Source organism: Eptesicus fuscus, chromosome 7 (assembly GCF_027574615.1).
Source record: "Eptesicus fuscus isolate TK198812 chromosome 7, DD_ASM_mEF_20220401, whole genome shotgun sequence".
NCBI classification, from domain to species: Eukaryota; Metazoa; Chordata; class Mammalia; order Chiroptera; family Vespertilionidae; genus Eptesicus; species Eptesicus fuscus.
This window is the reverse complement of record NC_072479.1, coordinates 99,897,676-99,919,109: the sequence shown is the minus strand read 5'-3', so window position 1 is coordinate 99,919,109 and position 21,434 is coordinate 99,897,676. Positions and strand designations below refer to the sequence as shown.

Here is a 21,434-nt window from a genome sequence, read left to right as displayed (position 1 = left end):
ACAACAAAAGGAAAAAACAACCCTCCACCCACTCAAATCAACACTGCATTGCCTAGGCAACCACATCTCCCCCCAGGAGAGGATAAAAGTTGTTCCTGTTGCAGTATAAGGGAGGATCGGATAGCTCAGAAGCCAGCATCTCCTGAGCATGCTCTGGCGTCCCTGAGGGAGGACTGGACCTGATGGATTCCTGAGGATAAACAAGATGACCTCTTTCTTAAGATGTGGGCGAGGATAAAGTCAGAGGTGCCCAGGGGAGCTGTGGCCCCTGAGACCAGCCTGGACGGGGGAGAGCTGATAGTGACTAATCACAGGATTAGAGCTGAGGGCCCAATCCCCACCCACCTGGAGACACCCCGTCCACTGCCCACCTTGGAGCATCTGTGAGAAGCAGGAGGAATCCTCTTTGCCTGGTAGTTTTACTCCATCAGTGGCGTGTGATCTGAAACATTATTTTCAAATTTAAAAAAATCCCATAGGTAACCTATAGGGTAGAATGCAGAAATCACATGAATTTTCGAACTACAAGGAGGCTTCAACCAAATGTAAGGAAATGTCTGACAGGTGACCTTAGATGCAACTTGTGAGCTTTCTGCTTCTTGGCTTGGGCCTTCACTTGTCCTGAGTTCCCCTTTCTTTTTCTGTGAAAGAAGAATAATGTCCCTTGTGTGTATATGGCAGGAAACACGTTTACATCCTGTCTCTGCACACATAAAACATATGCCAGTCCCCAGTCCCTTATCTGCAATTTCATAGTCTCCAAATCCCTGGGAGTCACATGTTTTTATACTTAATATTAAAAAAAAAAAGGTTTTGATTTTTAATGGAAGAGAGACAAGAGTGGGGGAGGGAGAGATGTGTTGTCTCTCCCACACTAATAAGGACACCAGTCAGGTTGGATTAGGGTCCTACACCTATGACCTCATTTAACCTTAATTACAAAATACAGTCACATGGGACCTGACCACATTCACTCAGTGGTTGAGCATTGACCCATGAACCAAGAGGTCACAGGTTGGCTTCCTGGTCAGGGCACATGTCCAGGTTGTGGGCTCAATGTCCAGTAGGGGGCCTGCAGGAAGCAGTCAATAGATGATTCTCTCTCATCGATGTTTCTATCTCTCTATCCTTTTCCCTTCCTCAGTAAAAACGTTTTCAAAAATTAAATTTAAAAATACAGTCACATGGGGGTGGGGTCAGAGCTTCAACATATAAAGTTTGGGGAACACTCAGCACCAGGGGATTCGATCAAAAGTACCCCAGAATTTAGAAAATTGCCACAGGTGACAGCTGCTCAGGAAGAAGAACATTTAACCTCCTTTTTTATACTCAATGCCATTTATGTTCTACCAAGATTTCTTCTAACCTCATTGTTTTTTCTTTCCATCCAGAGGGCAAAGACTTTGTTGATGCCAATGAGTATTTAATGGACCAGAGAGACAAAGGGAAACTGCAACGCCTGCTGAGTGATGAATCCTGGGATAGATTTGTGGCTGTGGCAAAGTTGTCCAGGTAACCTCCAGGGATGCCTGTATCATCACCCCGATCTCCCCTGGATCTAGATTCCTCTGGCAGGCACACTCCTCCAGGCAGGATCCTGTGCTTGGGGTTGAACAAGTTCCTTCTCAACAGTCCATGAAGAACATTTCCTTCATATTTGTTGGCAGAGAAGGGCCCCATGTAGAGAAGAGTTGAGGCCTGCAGGGGAAGGTTAGGTGACCTTGGGCAGGTTACTTAACCACTCTCTCTCTCATTCATCTGTTCAATTTTATTGTGAAGAAAATAAGGTAATAATTGTAAACTGTTTAGCCTAAAAACTCACACATAGTAGGTTGGCAGTTTACATGAACATTTAATAAGATGCTGGGAATACACAGGGCCCAAGCATTTTCTTGGTGGACATGAGAGCCACCCAGGACTTCCTGTGGAACAAGCCAGAAAAATCCTGGCACAGTGTGTGTCCCTGAGGATTGTGGCTAGAGAGCCTTCTCTCCCTGAGAAAGGGATTGCACAAACTCTGCTCTTCTCCTGGAAGGCGGAGAGCTGGAGTGAAGCTGCACCGTGTTGGGTTGAATCCTGACTGTATCTCTGCCCGGCTCTGGGGTTCTGGCTTATGTCATCTTCCTCATCAACGGAATAGCAAGTCCGTCTGATAGGACTCTGGTGAAGGCCTTGGGGTGAACTGCAGGGTCAAGGCTGAGGAAGCAAGTGCAGTCATGCTGTCCAGAGGCCCAGAGAGGCCTGGAGCAGGGGCAGAGCCTGGGGTCGGGATGGAGCAAGGGTGGTCCAGGTGGAAGGACTGGTAGGAAGGCTTGGCAGCGGGGCTGGACTAGAGTGAGGCAGCTGAGGCACCTGGACACAGGACTGAGGAGGCCAGGGGCCTCGTGGAGGGCCGTGCGGGGGTGGGGGTGCACATTTCTTCCTTCCCTGATTTGATCCCCTCTCTGCTGGGGGCAGAGGGCCTTGGTGATCATGTCCTCCAACCCTGTCTGTGAGCTGGAGGGCTCCTGACCTCCCTGTGGGACCTTCTCCTATTCTCCATGGAGTAACCCTGACCAGAGGGAAGGCAGTGTGGCTTAGTGAGCACTTCCGGTCAGAATGGGGGCTGCCAATGTGGAGAAACTGAGGAATTCTGAATAGACACACCATAGAGGACAGGGCTTCCTGCAGCAGCTCATCCAATCGGGGGTCTCATCCTTAGGGATTCATCCACTTGCCTTCATTAATCACCTGTCCTTCATGATTGTAGGGAGGAGGCAGATGCACTCTTTGCAGACTTGAGCCAGCTGGAAGCACTCATGGCCGTGGGGGACAAAGACATGCCCTCAGCAGATGAGCTGCATGGGGAGAGCTTTATGAAGGCGTTTCCTCAGGTGAAACAGGACCTTGAGGATCGTATCCGAAAGCTCTACGCACTTGCTGATGCGGTTGACAAGGTGCACAAGGACTGCACCATCTCCAAAGTGGTAGCCTCTTCCACCGGTGTTCTGTCTGGCATTCTGACCATCGTTGGCCTGTCTCTTGCACCTGTGACAGCAGGGGCTAGTCTGGTGCTTTCGGCAACTGGGGTGGGACTGGGGGCAGCAGCTGCTGTGACTGGTGTGACCGCTGGCATCATGGAGTACTCAAAGGATGCGTCAGCTAAAGCCAAAGCCAGCCGCCTATTGTCAAATGGCAGCGACACAGAGAAGGTAGTTGTAAAGGTTCTACGTCGCAGCACACCCAAAATTGCTTCCTTAGCACAGAGGTGCATCCAGTCCCTGCTAGGCATTGTGAAGAATGCCCGTGCCTTCGAGCTGGCCACATCCAATCCTCTCTTAGCAGCCAAGACCTCGCGCTTCCTGCGCACGGGGGCAGTCTCAGCCCGAAGCGGCAAGCAGCTGCAGAAAGCCTTTGGAGGCACTGCTTTGGCCATGAACAAAGGAGCCAGGGTCTTTGGTGCAGCCACGGCAGGTGTATTCCTTCTCATGGATGTAATTCAGCTAGTGAAAGAGTCAAAGCACTTACATGAGGGCGCAAAGGCTGAATCGGCAGAAGAGTTGAGGCAGCAGGCCCAGGAGCTGGAGAGGAGGCTGGGAGAACTCACCCGCATTCACGAAAGTCTACAGGAGGCAGAGCTGGAGCGGAGCAACAAGCAGTTCCACACGAAGATGGACGACCTCATGAGCTCCAAGGACGACGTGGGCAAGAGTGTGAGTTTCAGGAGGGGCTCCGTGGGGCAGCACGGAGGTTTGGTGGGTAGTGGACACTGAGGCAGGGCCCTCGGGAACCTCTTGTCCCTCTGCTCCTGACTCGGGTTCCCTCAGTGGCAGGTCCATGAGCGGGAAAAGTCTAAGCGGGCCCTGGATCAGCAGGTGGAGGAGATGAAGACCCAGCTGGAGGAGCTGGAGGATGAGCTTCAGGCCATCGAGGATGCCAAGCTGTGGCTGGAGGTGAACCTGCAGGCCATGAAGGCCCAGTTCGAACGGGACCTGCAGGGCCGGGACGAGCAGAGCGAGGAGAAGAAGAAGCAGCTGGTCAGACAGGTGCGTGTGGCCCTCCCGCTCCAGGGTCAGGGCCCTCTCGGCCTCTGGGCAGAGGTGGGCATGGAATCCCCCACCCTGCCAGGTTTCCAGCAGATGTCCCCTCTCCTTCCTCTCCCTGGATGGTGGAAGGCTCCCTGGCCATGTCTTCCAGTCCTCTGTCCTGTGGAAGTGGGGGAATCAGTGAGCATATCAGGATTTTTTCTGTTAGTAATTCTCGTTGGCTTCTGGAGGCCCCATGGATCCACAGAGCTAGGCCAAACCCACCTGGGCTCAGAGCTGGAGTCGGGTCTGTGTGTGGGTCCGGCCTCCTGAGCTGTCGGCATCTCCCCCAGGTGTGGGAGATGGAGGCAGAGCTAGAAGTTGAGAGGAAGCAGCGCTCACTGGCAGTGGCCGCGGGGAAGAAGCAGGAGCTGGACCTGAAGGACCTGGAGGCCCACATCGACTCGGCCAACAAGAACCGTGACGAAGCCATCAAACAGCTGCGGAAGCTGCAGGTGAGGTCAGGCCCGGCCACAGGAGATCTGGCCGCAGGCGGTGGTGCTGGGGTCAGCCTGGGGCTGGGAGTCTAGTGGGGTGGCCAGGAATGCGGATGATTGCCGCCTTCCCCTATCTGAGGAAGGTCTTGGTGCCCTTAGTCCATCTCACAGACGGAGACTCAGGCACAGCAGTTGAGTGGGAACAAACAGTCTGAAAGCTACTTGACCAAGATCTTTAGGATTAAAACAGACGGCAGGAGAAGAGTAAAGGAAATGTGATCCTGCGTGAGGTCGGGATAACCTGGCAGAGTAGCAGGTGTGGGTGGGTGAGGGGGGGTAGATGGTGCCAGAGCACTGCATGCAAGCCAACAGGGAGTTGAGTTGTAGGAAGTGAAACACTAGCCACCTGTGTCCTATGAACACGGTGACTGACACGGTCTAGACTAGAGCAGTGGTCGGCAAACTCATTAGTCCACAGAGCAATGATTGAAATTATCAACAGGTTTTAAAAGTAGAGAACCAAGATGGCGGCATAGTTAAACAACTAATCTGCTGCCTCACACAACAATTTCAAAAACACAACTAAAAGACAAAAACGTCTACCACCCAGAACCACGGGAAAGCTGGCTGAGTGGAAGATTTACAGCTAAGAAGAGAAAGGAGCACAAACGCTGAAAAGCTGAGGTACGGAGGCGCGCGAATCGGGCGGCAGCGGGCGGCTGGGTGCGCGGCTTTTCTTCAACCCACAGGGAGACAAGCTCCCGATCACTCTGAAATCCAGTTTCTGGGGACACTCGGGGGACCCAGACACCTACGGGGAGAAGCTGGACTCTCGGCCATCGGGTCGGAAAGTGAGAGTGACTTTTTTGCAGAGGTGCGCCCAGCAATCATTGTTTACTGCGCTGGAGCGTGGGGCGCAGGGACTTGGAAACGTGGAAAGGCAGAGAGGGCTGACGGCAGCCATCGCCATTGGCCACGCCCCTGCCTAGTGACGCCCTGAGACCCCGCCCTGCCCTGAGGCCCCGCCCCGCACATTCTACAAACCCACCCAGGCTCCACTCAGCGGCTTTTGCATATAAATGGCCTGTTCTGAGGCAGCTTAACCAACTACAGCTCCAGACTGCTCCAAAACCACCCAAGCAAAGGAGGAGAAAACTAGCCCTTGCTGTAGCTCCTGCTGGGGAACACACAGTACACAAGGGTACACCAAGAGTGTCCACCTCAGGTAACTGGGAGGCTGTCCCGTTGAACCAATAGGACACCTAGTAGACAAAACTACTCTACCAACTTAGGGAAGCAGAGAATATGAGAAGGCAAGGAAACAGATCACAAACCAAAGAAATGGAGGAGAACAAGCGACTGGACATAGAGTTCAAAACCACGCTTATAAGGTTTTTCAAGAATTTCATGGAAAAGGCCGATAAATTCAATGAGACCCTTGAGGATATGAAAAAGGACCAACTAGAAATTAAACATACACTGACTGAGATAAAAAATATTATACAGAGACCCAAAAGCAGACTAGAGGATTGCAAGAATCAACTCAAAGATTTGGAATACAAAGAGGCCAAGGACACTCCTCCAGAGAAGCATGAAGAGAAGAGAATTCAAAAAGTTGAAGATAGTGTAAGAAGCCTCTGGGACAACTTCAAGCGAACCAACATCAGAATTATGGGGGACCAGAAGAAGAGAGAGAGCAAGATGCTGAAAACCTATTTGAAGAAATAATGAACGAAAACTTCCCCCACCTGATGAAAGAAATAGACTTACGAGTCCAGGAAGCGCACAGAACCCCAAACAAAAGGAATCCAAAGAGGACCACACCAAGACACATCATAATTAAAATGCCAAGAGCAAAAGACAAAGAGAGAATCTTACAAGCAGCAAGAGAAAAACAGTTAGTTACCTACAAGGGAGCTCCCATACGATTATCAGCTAATTTCTCAACAGAAACCATGCAGGCCAGACGGGAGTGGCAAGAAATATTCAAAGTGATGAATAGCAGGAACCTACAACCAAGACTACTCTACCCAGCAAAGTTATCATTCAGAATTGAAGGGCAGATAAAGAGCTTCACAGATAAGAAAAAGCTAAAGGAGTTCATCACCACCAAACCAGCATTATATGAAATGCTGAAAGGTATTCTTTAAAAAGAGGAAAAAGAAGAAGAAAGATAAAAATTATGAACAACAAATACATATCTATCAACAAGTGAATCTAAAAGTCAAGTGAATTAAAAATCTGAGGAACAGAATAAACTGGTAAACTTAATAGAATCAGAGGCATAGAATGGGAGTGGATTGATAATTCTCAGGGGGAAAGGGGTGTCTGTGTGGGGAGTATGGGAAGAGACTGGACAAAAATCATACACCTATGGATAAGGACAGCGGGGTGGGGGGAGGTAAGGGCAGGGGGGGGGTGGGAACTGGGTGGTGGGGAGATATGTGGGGAAAAAGGAGAAACAATTGTAATCTGAACTATAAAGATTCATTAAAAAAAATAAAATAAAATAAAAATGTTTAAAAAAAAAAAAAGAAATTATCAACAGTCCAATGATTGAAATTGCTTTTGAGAGCCAAATTTTTTAATCTCAAACTTCTTCTAATGCCACTTCTTCAAAATAGACTCGCCCAGGCCGTGGTATTTTGTGGAAGAGCCACACTCAAGGGGCCAAAGAGCCGCATGTGGCTGGTGAGCCACATTTTACCGACCACTGGACTAGAGTATGCTTTGTAGATCCTGATGGTCAACAAGTGTAAAATGCTGTAGGGTGAAGAGATATTTCCTCTTTTGTTACTGTTTTGCCCTTTTAGTTAAGCTGGTTATCTGTGCTCTGAAGGTGAAAAGCACCCACAGCTCCTATTGGCCATGGTCCTTGGGAGGGAGCGGGAGGTGGGAGGTGGGGTGGGCAGGACATGAGTGGCTGCTGGGGTCATGGTGGAGGAAACAAGCGTCTCCTCCCACTCCCACTCCCCTACAGGCCCAGAAGAAGGACTACATGCGTGAGCTGGATGACATTGACATGAACGCCTCCTGCGAGGAGATATGGCGCAGTCCAAGGAGAACGAGAAGAAGCTGAAGAGCATGGAGGCCGAGATGATTCCACTGCAGGAGGTGTTCCACGCTCAAGGGGATAGTCAGGGTCGCTGCTCCCCGGGGCCAGCTGTGGGCAGAGCTAAAAACAAGCTGGGAGAACTCCCGGCATTAATTGGGGTGGTTATTTTTTGTTGTTTTTGCTTTTTTGTTTTTTCTTTTTCTAAAATATATATATATATATATATATATATATATATATATATATATATATATATATATATATATTTTTTTATTGATTTCAGAGAGGAAGGAAGAGGGAGAGAGAAATAGATACATAAATGATCAGAGGGAATCATTGATCGGCTGCCTCCTGCATTTCCCCTACGGGGGATGAAGCTTGCAACAGGGCATGTGCCCTGACAGGGAAACAAACCATGACCTCCTGCTTCATAGGTTGATGCTCAACCACTGAGCCACACTGGCCAAGCTAAATGCTATTATTTGTAAAGCCTGGGAGGAGAAGAGAGGCTGGTGGTGACCTGGCAGCAGCTTTGCAGATGTCTGATGGTGCGGCTTTCACAGCCCCCTCTGCACCCTGCCCGCCACTGCCCACCCCTCCTGTGCTGGGAACTGCTGACCTTGAGGCTCCCTCCTTTCATCCTTTGTTCTGGGCAGAGTGCCTTTCCATTTCCAATCGAGATTAATTACTCCATTTCCTCTTTTAAATTGGAATCCAAAATCTGGTAACTCTGAGAATGTGCCCTGTTGGCTTACTTACACATTGTACGTTCATTGAAATTAAACACGGTGCATTTGTCTTGACTTCAACACAAAAATACTAACATTATGGGTTTGAGTTTTGTCATCTTTATTCTCAGTCCTGACCCTCCTACATTGACCTTGTTCCTCACTCAGGGCCCAATTTTGCCACCTGAGGAAGGACAAGGAGGCTGTCCCCTGGGTGATGCTGGCAACGCCCACTGGCCTAGCAACGAGGGCGGAGGCCAGTGGCCACTTCCCGTGAGGTGGGCAGGTGCTATTGGCATGGAGAGCAGTGCCCTGCGCTCTGCAGCCCACGGTGCCGTCCGTGAGCCACTCTGATGACGGCCCCAGCCCCCTGGGTTCCGTGCTCCCTGCCCACCCCACTGCCCTATAAACAGGAGGAGGACAGGGAGACAGGGGCCTGTTCTGGACACAAAACTCTTCGTGTCCAGCGTGTCTGAGCCAAGTTCCCTTCCCCACGTGTTGGAGAGACTGGGCCAGGCTGGGTGAGGGTGCTGGCTAAGTGCCTCTAGCTGTGACTCCTCCAGCCTCCACCAGGTGATGCTGGTGGCACATGCCAGACCCCTGTCCCTGTGATTTTGGGGTTACTTTCCCCTGAGTGGGGATTTTCCTCACAGTGGGCTGAGATGGCTTATTGACCAAAGAATTTGTTCAAGACCCCACCTCCGAGCTGTCGTCATCCCAGGTGACCTTTCTTGTGAGGTCGGGGTCCAGCTGAGCCCTACTGAATAGTCACTGGGTCGTTAGGGTCCCGAAGTGGAGTAATCTCAGCTCATGCCAAGAGGTGCCCACCTCACCTCATGTGGCTTTGTAGCCCCCACCCCAGTTGTTCTGCCAGGAGACCGTGCTCACCGAGGCCACGGATGTCCGTCTGGGGTCCTTTCTGCGTTCTTATCAGAGGACCCTTTGGACAACGGGACTCCGCCCCTGTGGGTCTGGCATGACTCTGCTTCTCACAGAGGGTGTGGGGTGACCATAGGCAGTCAGGCTAGTGAAAGGGGGAGGAACCAGGAGGAAGGCAGGTTACAGGAAAAACAAGACAAAAAATAACTGTAAACAGTGCCAGGGGCCAACTGTGACACTTGCTCTGAGTCTTAGCTTCTCCCCTGAGTTGCCTGGTGCAAGGCCCGCCTCTGCTCTCACCTTGGCTTCCTCTTCTCTGAAACCAGGACTTTGCTGGGTGAGTATGTCAAGCCCTGGTGAGTGGTCCTTATGCAATACCATCATTACTCTGCCACCCTCCCTGAAAAGTGGGGGAGGTGGCTGTGGCACCCCACTGGGCTTCCTATAGAAAGATCTGCTGTCAAGAGGAAAGGGGCCGGAGAGGGAACAGGCGGCTTCTCTCTGCCAACGCCCACGAACTTGTGCTCCCACAGACGGCCATGACCACCAGGGATGGCCTCCTCGGACAGGTTGCCGTGATTCTGAGGCACTGATCCTGCCACCAGTGAAAGGTTCAGAGAGGCCTGATCTAAAGGGTCAGGGAGACACAGACACAGTGGACTTGGGCTTCTCCCAGGTGCCAGGGGAGCAGAGCCAGCAAGGGACAGTGGACTCTGGGAGGGGGAGATGCTGGAGGGCTTCTCAGAGGAGGTGATCCCAGAGTTGGGCTTTGAAGGATGAGCATGTTGTTCCAGGTGGGAGAAGCAGGTGCTCCTGGCAGAAGGACCTACAAAAGCAAATGTCTGGAAACTGCCTGGGCGGGGCCTGAAATAGGAGCGGGGACCAAGGCAATGCAAAGAGGCAGTGAGCATGTGCTGTGCTCAGGGAGGTGCTTATCGCTGGGGACAGAAGGGTGACTAAGGGGGGCATTTGGGGTGTGTGCGGGGAGGATGAGAGAGGAGGGTTCTGGGTACAAGCTCATGGGGTGGAGGGAGTAATTTGCCCAGGATCCCTCTGTCTGTCTGTGGCAGGTCTTCCTTCTAGAAACCTGAGGGAGGCAAGATGGGCTGAGTGGAGAAGGACCTGGGAGCTGAGACCTGGGGTTGCTCTAAGGCAGTGGTTTTCCATCCTGTGGGTCGCGACCCCTTTGGGGGTCGAACGACCCTTTCACAGGGGTTGCCTAAGACCATCAGAAAACACAGATATTTACATTACGATTCATAACAGTAGCAAAATTACAGTTATGAAGTAGCAACAAAAATAAGTTTATGGTTGGGGGTCACCACAACATGAGGAACTGTATTAAAGGGTCGTGGCATTAGAAAGGTTGAGAACCACTGCTCTAAGGCGTCAGCAGGCGTCAGCTCGCCTGTGGTGGTGCAGATTGGGTAATGTGCTTGACCCTGAGCTTCTCAGAACTTGGACCCCCTATAAAGCCTTTGTTCTCCCAAAGCACTCTCTCTCTCCCCCGGTGATTACTGGAGACAGGAGCTTGTGCTAGAATGAATAAAGGTTCTTATACTTTTACATCGGGCTTGGCTCCTTCCTGGTGGGTTTTTGGGGATCCTGAACACTGGGCATAACATGTTCCCACAGACAGCCACGACCACCTGGGATGGCCTCCTCGGACAGGTCACCGTGATTCTGAGGCACTGATCCTGCCACCAGTGAAAGGTTCAGAGAGGCCTGATCTAAAGGGTCAGGGAGACACAGACACAGTGGCCTTGGGCTTCTCCCAGGTGCCAGGGGAGCAGAGCCTGCAGGGGACAGTGGACTCTGGGAGGGGGAGATGCTAGAGGGCTTCTCAGAGGAGGTGATCCCAGAGTTGGGCTTTGAAGGATGAGCATGTTGTTCCAGGTGGGAGAAGCAGGTGCTCCTGGCAGAAGGACCTACAAAAGCAAATGTCTGGAAACTGCCTGGGTGGGGCCTGCAATAGGAGCGGGGACCAAGGCAATGCAAAGAGGCAGTGAGCATGTGCTGTGCTCAGGGAGGTGCTTATCGCTGGGGACAGAAGGTGACTAAGGAGGGCATTTGGGGTGTGTGGGGGGAGGGTGAGAGAGGAGGGTTCTGGGTACAAGCTCATGGGGTGGAGGGAGTAATTAGCCCAGGATCCCTCTGTGTGGCTGTGGCAGGTCTTCCTTCTAGAAACCTGAGGGAGGTAGGATGGGCTGAGTGGAGAAGGACCTGGGAGCTGAGACCTGGGGTTGCTCTAAGGCAGTGGTTTTCCATCCTGTGGGTCGCGACCCCTTTGGGGGTCGAACGACCCTTTCACAGGGATTGCCTAAGACCATCAGAAAACACAGATATTTACATTACGATTCCTAACAGTAGCAAAATTACAGTTATGAAGTAGCAACAAAAGTAAGTTTATGGTTGGGGGTCACCACAACATGAGGAACTGTATTAAAGGGTCGTGGCATTAGAAAGGTTGAGAACCACTGCTCTAAGGTGTCAGCAGGTGTCAGCTCGCCTGTGGCGGTGCAGATTGGGTAATGTGCTTGACCCTGAGCTTCTCAGAACTTGGGCATTTACTTTTATTTTTGCTTTCCAGGTGCCTTAGCCCCGGGTGTGGCTGGTTTTGTGCAGACAAAGCAGCAGAGTAGTTCTGCCCAGATAACAGCAAGTGGATCTTGTTCCAAATCAGCCAGAGGAAGGATCTCGGTAAGTTGGGAGGGTAGGAGGGCCTCCCCCACCTTCTCATCCTCACACTTTCTAAGACAAGGATATTGTCACTGTTGTGTAGGTGAGGGAAATGAAAGCGGGTGGGTGGTAATGGACCCAAAGGCACACGTAAGCAGTGGCAGAGCCCGGATTGGAACCCAGTTTTTTCTGAGGTTCCTCCCTACCCCAGTACCCCTAAACTGTGGAGAGGAAGGGGGACCCTGCTCAGGTGGGTCCACATCCTCCCTACAGCTCACCTCAGAACTGGACTCCCTGAGACAGGAACCAGTGACCCTAAAACAAGGAGGTTGTGAGGGGGGTGTAGGGCATGTGGAGGAGGCAGAAGAGGTAGATGTGAGGAGATGTGGAGGAGGTAGAGGAGGTAGGTGTGGATGAATGTGGAGGAGGCAGAGAAGGTGGGTGTGGGGGGATATGGAGGAGGTAGATGTGGAGGGATTGGAGGAGGCAGAGGAGGTGGATGTGGGGGGATGTGGAGGAGGCAGAGGAAGTGGATGTGGAGGGATGTGGAGGAGGCAGAGGAGGTGGGTGTGGGTGGATGTGGAGGAGACAGAAGAGGTGAGTGTGGAGGGATGTGTAGGAGGCAGAGGAGGTGGGTGTGGGGGGATGTGGAGGAGGTAGAGGAGGTGGGTGTGAAAGGATTTGGAGGAGACAAACGAGGTGGATGTGGGGGGGGTTTGGAGGAGGCAGAGGAGGTGGATGTGGAGGAGGCAGAGGAGGTGGGTGTGGGGGGATGTTGAGGAGGTAGAGGAGGTAGGTGTGAAGGGATTTGGAGGAGACAAAGGAGGTGAATGTGGGGGGATGTGGAGGAGGTGGATTTGAGGGGATGTGGAGGAGGTAGAGGAAGTGGATATGGAGGGATGTGGAGAAAGTACAGACAACCAACATTTCCTTTCTTCCCTGGGCTCCTGGGCAAGATAGTCCAGACTGAACTGAGAGAATCCTCTCCATGGAGAGGTCTGTTTCCATTGTGATAGTTCACAGAACAGAAATGACCCAGAGTGTTTTTATTATTATTGATTTGAGATGGGGAGACAGAGAGAGAAAAAATGGTTGCTCTAGCCAGGCCCAGAGTGTGTTTTCACAGTGAAGGCCATAAGACCTGACTGCCTCCCCTTTCCCTGCCCGTCCCATTTTGGGAAAATTTGGCCTCAACACAGAGCCCCTGATTACAGTATGGCCCCATCCCAATGGTCACCAAGACAAGGTGGGCACTGACACTTCCTAGGAAGGAGCCTCCTAGTGCTGGGAGACCACGCTATCCAACCAAAAGGTTGGTCATCCACGCATCCTTCAAACTGACTTGTGATCAAATGGGGGAGCGTGGATGAGAAATGGGTTCTATGCCAAGTAACCTTACAGGGTGATGTGATCATAAATTTCTCGCTGGGCAGGTAATCGCGGGAGGTAACGTCCTAGGCTTATACTTTTTAGTAAAAGGTTTGTTTTCCTTAAGCAAGCCTTGTCCATTGTTTCTGTACGTCCAGGTGAATACACCTTTGAAATAACCACTCTCCAGAGAGCACAATCTTGCCTGGCCGGTGTGGCTCCGTGGTTGAGTGTTGGCCCATGAATGAAAAGGTCACCAGTTCGTTTCCTATTCAGGGCACATGATCAGGTTGTGGGCTTAAAACCCAGCAGAGGGCATGTAGGGGGCAGCCACTGGATACTTCTCTCTCATCAAATGTTTCTATCTCTCTCTTCCATTCCCTTCCTCTCTGTAAAGTCAATAAAACATTTTTGTTTTTTGTTTTTTAAAGAGAACACACTCTTGTGGACTGACTGTCCTGTAATCCAATCCCTACCTGCTTTCTCCCAACTTCATGTAACCTTCCTTACATCCGCTCCTCTATTTCAAATGCATAGAAGAAGCTGAGAAAATGTTATTTTTCCAGAGCATTTTATATCTTGTGCAGTTTGGTTCAAATATACTTGCCAGAAAATCCTTTTTAAAAAAATTATAACCTTAAAAAGGAAGGGCATGCTGGCCCATGTTCCAACATGCATGACCCTTGAGGACACTATGCTAAGTGAAATAAAGCAGTCTCAGGAAGAGAAACATTGTGTGATTCCACTTATATGAAGCACTCAAATCCATAGAGATGGGAAGTAGAATGGCAGTTTGCAGGGAATCAGTTGGGGAGTTATTGTGTAGTGGGTAGAAATTTTCTGTTTTATAACTTGAAGAGTGTTTTGGAGATTGGTTGCACACCTGTGCAAATATAATTTAACATGTTGAAAGGTACCCTTAAAAATGGTTAGGGTGGTAAATTTTATGTTGTGCCTTTTATTTTAGCCTAATAAAAGAATTCTTAAAAGAAAGATTGTGTGTGTGTGTGTGTGTGTGTGTGTGTGTGTGTGTGTGTGTGTGTGTTTAACAAGTCCTATGAACTGAAAGATGGAAAAGATGGGCATTTCATATAATATGACAGTGGTCGGCAAACCGCGGCTCGCGAGCCACATGCAGTCGCCCGACCTACACCCCCACTTCTGCTAAAGCAACTTCTTCAAAATAGACTCACCCAGGCCAAAAACCCACTTCTGCGCATGGGCCACGAAGTTTCAATCGCACTGTATGTGTGCGCCCCCAAGTGGTATTTTGTGGAAGAGCCACACTCAAGGAGCCAAGGAGCAGCATGTGGCTCCTGAGCCGAGGTTTGCCAACCACTGTCCTATGAGCATAAATGTAAATTGGTGCAATTTGTTTGCATTAGAGTGTGGCTCTAGGCATAAAGGAATTTTTACATGGCGATACCCTCTGTCCCAGTCATTCTATTTATTAAATATTTAAGGGAAGCAATCTCAAATGCAGATGAGCTTCTATGCCCGAGGATTGTCTCTGCACTATTTTCATAAAGAACTGGAAACAAGCTAAGGTCCACCGGTGGGCGTGGGCAGCAGAGAGGACCGGGCAGCGCCAGGAGGGCTGGGCAGCCCACAGCAGGGCTGTAGATATGGTGCCAGGACTGCAGGACCCCAGGGCCTTAGGGGATGAGGGTCTTGCAGAAGCAAGAAGGGTGCGGGCTTGGGAAGCCACAGTCCCAGGAATTTATCAACACAGAGACTGGGCATAAAATGCAAGACAGCGTTTGGGAATGAGAGGAGTCGTTTGCAAGTAACACAGACATATTAATAAACGTTTTTGTATATAAAAGGGAGTAGAGCGTAGTCCTCACAAACACGGGATTGGGATCAGGAGGACTTGGGTCGGAGTCCTAGCTCTAGCACTACTGTGAGACTTGGGCTAACCCGAGTTTAGGGGAAAACCTAGACTGTGTGATGGTTTCCTCCACGTTCCAATGGGAGCCACAATGGCGCCCACCACGTGGAATGTGTGAGAGTATTTGGTGAGGGAACAGGTAAGGAGCCTGTGGTAGACACACCATCAATATTAGCTGTAGTGATCAGTAAACACAAATGTCCCAACCTCAAGTCATTTCCAAACCATTTCTCCCCATCTTTCCTTCCTGTCTTTCCTTCCCATCTTTCATGTCTGGTTTTATTGCTTCTTTGGTTTTATTACTCCTCACCTGTCTGTTTCCTTGTCTGATGGTCTTCTCCTTGTGCCCCCACAGGACAACAGGACTGTCACTTGGCTTGCAGTGGGCTGGAGTGGGGTGAGTACCTTCTCTTACCGAGCAGCTGGCAGAGCCCGGCAGACAGGGAAACACAGTGGACTGAGTCCATGTCGGCATTTGAGGCCTTTCCCTGAAAGAAACACCAGAGACGGAGCCCCTCGCTGCTCCCAGTTGCACAGCTGGCTCACCTTCGACCCCACAATTTGTTTTCTCTTCCCAAGGGTGAAGCAACACCTCCTTCCAGCTGGACACGGACTGGTGAGCTGAAGAGGAAACTCTGAGATCCCACTGGTGACACCATGACCTCAGAAGCTGACGGGAACTGCCCAGGTAGTCAGCTTCCTCCTCTCTAGCTGGTTCCTGCTCATGATCTAGAATTGAGGGAGGCACCTCCAAACTGGGTTAAGTTACACAGGAAACAAGAATCTCAAAGGGGATTAATGAGTGTCCTCAAATCCCCAAAAGGGTGCAAGGGGAGTCCCCTCAACCAGAAGTGTTTGTGGGGACCTCCTTCCTAGCTCTCTCCTCAAGCTGCTCATATCCTCCCATCTTCTGCACCTCATGCAATGACTCCAACGAGGCCAGGACAGCCCATGGGAGGTGGGAATTTCTTGTCTATTGTACTTGGAACCTGCTAGTTCCTGGTGGAAACCTTCCCCTCCAAAGCACTGCCACCTCCCACAGCTGTACTGGGGCCCTGACCTGTGCTCCCAATTATAAACACCTGTGTACCAGGTGTGACTGTCGGGCAGGAACTTCTGATGATGACCTCAGATACCCCTGCAGAGGCCCGCTTTGTAATTTCCCACACCCACCCACATCCTAGCCAACAAACACACAGATGCAGTGCTCTGGGTTCCCCCCATCTAACCCCAGGTTTACTTTCTCCCTCAGTGGGTGAAGCAAGAAAAGGAAAAACACCACTCTAATCACCCAAATCAACACTGCATTTTCTAGGCAACCACATCACACACACACACACACACACACACACACACACACAGGAGAGGATAAAACTTGTTCCTCTTACAGAATAAGGGGGAAGCGGACAGCTCAGAAGCTTGCAGCTCCTGAGCAGTCTCTGAGGTCCCTGAGGGAGGACTGGAGCTGGTGGGTTCCTGAGGATGAACAAGATGACCTTCTGTTTAAGAAGTGGGCGAGGGTGGAGTCAGAGGTGCCCAGGGGAGCTGTGGCCCCTGAGACCAGCCTGGAGTGGGGAGAGGTGGTACTGATTGATCACAGGATTAGAGCTGAGGGCCCAACCCCCACCCACCTGGAGACACCCCTCCATTCCCCACCGTGCAGCGTCTGTGAGTAGCAGGAAGCATCCTCTTAGCCTGGTAGGTTTACTCCATCAATGGCGTATGATCTGAAACATTATTTTCAAATTTTAAAAAAATCCCAAAGGGAAACTATAGGGTAGAATACAAGAATCACATGAATTTTTGAAACATAAGGAGGCTTCAACCAAATGTCAGGAAATGTCTGATGGTTTACCTTTGATTCCAACTTTGAGCTTTCTGTTTCTTGGCTTGGGGCTTTACCTGTCTGAGTTTTGCTTTCTTCGTCTGTCAAATAAGGATAATATGTCTCGTGTGTATATGTCAGGAAACACATTTAGACCATGTCTCTGCACACACAAAACATACACCAGTCCACAGTCCCTTATCTGCATTTCCAGAGTCTCCAAATCCCTGTGAATCACGCATTTTTAAAAAGATTGGTAAAAGTTATTGAATGAGAGAGAGAGAGAGAGAGAGAGAGAGAGATAAATGGGGGATGGAGAGAACTGGTGTCTCACCCTCTTCTCATAAGGATACCATTCATATTGCATTAGGTCTCACCCTTATGGCCTCATTTAACCTTAATTATAATATACAGTCACATGGGGCCTGGCCATTGTGGTTCAGTGGTTTAGTGTTGACTCATGAACCAGGAGGTCACTGGTTGGATTCCCCGTCGGGGCACATGCCTGGGTTGCGGCTCGACCTCCAGGAGTGCGCAGGCAGGGGCAACTGATTGATGCTTCTTTCTTATCGATGATTCTATCTCTATGCTTCTCCCTTCCTCTCTCTCTCTAAAGAGCAATAAAAATATATTAAAAAATAAATGAGTAAGTATAGTCACATGGGGTGTCAGGCCAGTAATATATAAATTGGGGTGTAGACAGTTCATTCCATAACACCAGGTGACTCAACAAATATTCCCCAGTTTTTTAAAAAAAAGTCCCTCAGGTGACAGCTGCTCAGGAAGATTAACATTTAACCACCTTGTTTACTAGAGGCTCAGTGCACAAAATTCGTGCACTTGGGGGGTGGGTCCCTCCCCCCAGCCTTCCTCCTCTCACAAACTGGGAGCCCTCGGGGGATGTCCTACTGATGGCTTAGGCCTGCTCCCCATGAGGAGAGGGCCTAAGCCACAGTCTGGCCTCCCTCTGCAGGAGGTGACCAGGCTGATCGGGGGAAAGCGCCAGCACCATCATTCCACTGCTGCAGCCACTGCCAGCCGCCGCATCTGCCATGGTGTTTTCTTCAACGTGGACTCCAGTTCCTTCACCACAAAAAATGACAACTTTCTTTAGGCATTTTCAAGATGTCTCTTTCATAGGATCTGACATTTCTTTCTTTCTTTTTTTTTTTTATCCTCACCTGAGGATATGTTTCCATTGATTTTTAGAGAGCTTGGAAGAGAGAGGGAAAGACAGAGAGAAACCTCAATGTGAGAGGGACACTTCAATTCTTTGCCTCCTGCATGAGCCCTGACCTGGACCCTGGCCAGGGAGGAGCCTGCAAACTAGGTACATGCCATTGATCAGAATTGAACCCAGATCCTGCGGTCGGCAGGCCAAAGCTCTATCCAGAGAGCCAAACTGGCTAGGGTAGGAAATGACATTTTTTTAGCCCCACCAGCAACGAACCTTAGTTTTTTTCTTCCAGGAGTGTGGTGAAAAAAACCTAGATCACTTTCTTGGATTCTTATTACCCAATTTATCAAGAACAATGCGAGTGACGGCATACAGAGAGCTTAGCTAATGAGTGGTCAGAAAAGGTGTTTCCTCTGCAGCTCATGTGCAGAGGTCCCCCTGGGTTGTGTCCTCTGGAGTAGGGGTGTGCTCTGAGCCCCGCGGCATCCCCCCGGGAACACGCCCCCAGCCCTGCATTGTGTCAACTGGGCTGGAGACGTGCTGCCTGCCCAGACCCTCTCCCTCCCTCTGTGGCCCAGATCCAGGATGCTATAGGCGATGCCATATTTGTGACTGAGTGATGGTCAATTTGCATATTACCCTTTTATTAGATTAGCTACTCAATTCTATTTCCATTCTACCCAGTACCTTCTAAACTCATTGTTTTTTCTTTCCATCTAGATCGCAAATATTTTTTTGATGCCATTGAGTATTTAAAGGACCCATGGAACCAAGAGAAACTGCAACACCTGCTGAGTTTTGAATCCTGGAAGAGATTTGTGGCTGCAGCCAAGCTGTCCAGGTAACCTCGAGGGGATGCCTGTATCATCACCCCGATCTCCCCTGCATCTAGATTCCTCTGGCAGGCACACTCCTCCAGGCAGGATCCTGAGCTTGGGGTTGAACAAGTTCCTTCTCAACAGTCCATAAGCAACATTTCCTTCATATCATTAGTTGCAGAGAAGGGCCCCATGTTGAGAAGAGATGACGCCTGCAGGAGAAGGTTATGAGACCTTGGCCATGTTACTTAACCACTCTCTGTCTTATTCATCTGTTCTATTTCATTGTGAGGAGAATAAGATCATGCAGGTAAACTGTTTAGCCTAATGACTGTCACATGGTACATGGGCAGTTCACATGAACTTTAAAAATATGCTGGGAATAGACAGGGCCCTAGTGTCTTCTTGTTGGATGACAGAGCCACACAGGACTTCCTGTGGGACAAGCCAAAAAAAATCCTGGCACAGTTTGTGTCCCTTGGGATTGTGGCTAGAGAGCCTGCTCTCCCTAAGAAAGGGATTGTACAAACTCTGCAGGGTCCTGCTGGCCTGGAAGGTGGAATGCTGGGGCAAAGTTGCACTGTGTTGGGTTGAATCCTGACTGTATCTCTGCCTGGCTCTGGGGCTCTGGGCTTATGTCACCTCCCTCTTCCATGGAATAGCAAGTCCATCTGGTAGCACTAAGGTGAAGACCTTGGGGTGAACTGCACGGTCAAGGGTGAGGGAGCAATTGCCGTCATCCTGTCTGGAGGCCCAGAGAGGCTTTGAGCAGGGTCAGAGCCCGGGGTCTGGATGGAGCAAGGGTGGTCCAGGTGGGAGGATTGGTAGGAAGGCTTAGCAGTGGGGCGGGACTAGAGTGAGGCAGCTGAGGCACCAGGGCACAGGACTGAGGAGGCCAGGGTCCTAGTGGAGGGCCGAGCGAGGGGTGGTGGGTGGGGCACATTTCTTCCTTCCCTGATTTGATCTCCTCTCTGCTGGGGGTAGAGGGCCCTGGATGATTATGTCCTCCAACCCTGTCTGTGAGCTGGAGCGCTCCTCACCTCCTTGTGGGACTCTCTTCTATTCTGCATAGAGTATCGCTGACAAGAGGGAAGGCAGTGTGGCTTAATGAACGCTTCCGGTCAGAATGGTGGCTGCCAATGTGGTATAATTGAGGGATTCCGAGTAAATGCACACGTCCCCACCATAGAGGACAGGGCTTCCTGCACCAGCTCATCCAATCAGGGGTCTCAGCTTTAGCAATTCATACACCTGCCTTCGTTAATCACCTGTCCTTCATTATTACAGAGATAAGGCTGATGCACTCTATGCAGACTTGAGCCAGCTGGAAACATTCATGGCCATGGAAGACCAGGAGCATCTGGAGAGCTTTATGAAGGAGTTTCCTCAGGTGAAACAGGACCTTAAGGATCGCATACGGAAGCTCTATGTACTTGCTGATGAGGTTGACAAGGTGCACAAGGACTGCACCATCACCCAGGTGGCAGCCGCTTCCACCGGCGCTGCGTCTGGCCTTCTGTCCATCGCTGGCCTGTGTCTGGCGCCTTTCACAGCAGGGGCTAGTATGGCGCTTTTGGCAACTGGGGTGGGACTGGGGGCAGCATCTGCTGTGACCGGTGTGACTGCCAACATCGTGGACATGTCAAAGGATGCCTCAGCAAAAGCCGAAGCCAGCCGCCTAGTGTCAACTGGCAGCGACACTGTCAACGAGGTTCTACATCACAGCATAGGCGAAATTGCTTCCTTAGCATGGGAGTGCTGCCAATCCCTGCTAGCCATTGTTGAGGGTTCTAATGTCCTCAAGGTGGCTGAACGCAGTGCTATCTCAGCCACGCGCTTCCTGCGCAAGGGGGCAGTCTCAGCCCGAACCTACAAGCAACTGCATAAAGCTTTAAAAGGCACTGTTGTGGCCACGAGCAAAGGAGCCAGGGTCTTTGATGCAGCCACGGCAGGTGTATTCTTTATCGGGGATGTAGTGGACCTAGTGAACGAGTCAAAGCACTTACATGAGGGCGCAAAGGCTGAGTCGGCAGAGGAGTTGAGGCAGCAGGCGCAGGAGCTGGAGCGGAGGCTGGAAGAACTCACCTGCATTCACGGAAGTCTACATCCCCAGACAGTGCAGGGAGCAGGGTAGGAACCTGGACCTAGAATCAGGGAAGAGAGGGCACAAGAAAGTTTGGGGCGGGGGGGGGGGGGGGCTTGGGAGGAACTTTATTTTGATTAAAAAAGACATTGAGGTCATGAATAAAGAAACAGAAGTGGAGGAATAAGCACCAAGAAGGCCAGAACTACTCAAAGGTTGAATATGGAAGAAGACAAAAGCGTTTGAGTTATTGGGATATGGGAGTTACAGTGGCTCCTGGATTGGCCCCACCTCACCCCCCAGAGTTCACTGACCCAGCAGGAACACCGTCTCTCCCTGGTATCTGGTCTCTAGCCCTGCTTTCCAGTTCCAGCTCGCCTTCCAGCAGCACATCTTAGCTAGGCAGTGATTTAAAAAAAAAAAAACCCCA

The 21,434-nt window shown here is 50.6% G+C and overlaps 2 protein-coding genes across 2 annotated transcripts; both read left to right on the top strand.

Annotated features, from left to right (window-relative positions):
- The first annotated feature begins 2,798 nt into the window (after positions 1 to 2,798).
- On the top strand, positions 2,799 to 4,780 carry LOC103304918 (apolipoprotein L2-like). The gene is made up of 4 exons (XM_054718640.1): positions 2,799 to 3,692; positions 3,807 to 4,025; positions 4,358 to 4,519; positions 4,661 to 4,780. Exons 1-4 carry the CDS (start codon positions 2,799 to 2,801, stop codon positions 4,778 to 4,780), a joined length of 1,395 nt encoding a protein of 464 aa, XP_054574615.1.
- A 2,766-nt stretch (positions 4,781 to 7,546) lies between these two features.
- On the top strand, positions 7,547 to 21,055 carry LOC103304922 (apolipoprotein L3-like). Its single transcript, XM_054718639.1, has 3 exons — positions 7,547 to 7,637; positions 18,824 to 18,944; positions 20,209 to 21,055. The coding sequence occupies exons 1-3, from the start codon at positions 7,547 to 7,549 to the stop codon at positions 21,053 to 21,055; spliced, it is 1,059 nt and encodes a 352-aa protein (XP_054574614.1).
- Positions 21,056 to 21,434: the final 379 nt, after the last annotated feature.

Coding starts and splice junctions, on each gene's coding strand:
- LOC103304918 (XM_054718640.1), top strand. CDS start 2,799: ATGGCCGTGGGGGACAAAGACATGCCCTCAGCAGATGAGCTGCATGGG. Junction 3,693..3,806: donor AGGACGACGTGGGCAAGAGT/GTGAGTTTCAGG, acceptor GGGTTCCCTCAG/TGGCAGGTCCATGAGCGGGA. Junction 4,026..4,357: donor AGAAGCAGCTGGTCAGACAG/GTGCGTGTGGCC, acceptor CATCTCCCCCAG/GTGTGGGAGATGGAGGCAGA.
- LOC103304922 (XM_054718639.1), top strand. CDS start 7,547: ATGGCGCAGTCCAAGGAGAACGAGAAGAAGCTGAAGAGCATGGAGGCC. Junction 7,638..18,823: donor GTTCCACGCTCAAGGGGATA/GTCAGGGTCGCT, acceptor CTTTCCATCTAG/ATCGCAAATATTTTTTTGAT. Junction 18,945..20,208: donor GCTGCAGCCAAGCTGTCCAG/GTAACCTCGAGG, acceptor TCATTATTACAG/AGATAAGGCTGATGCACTCT.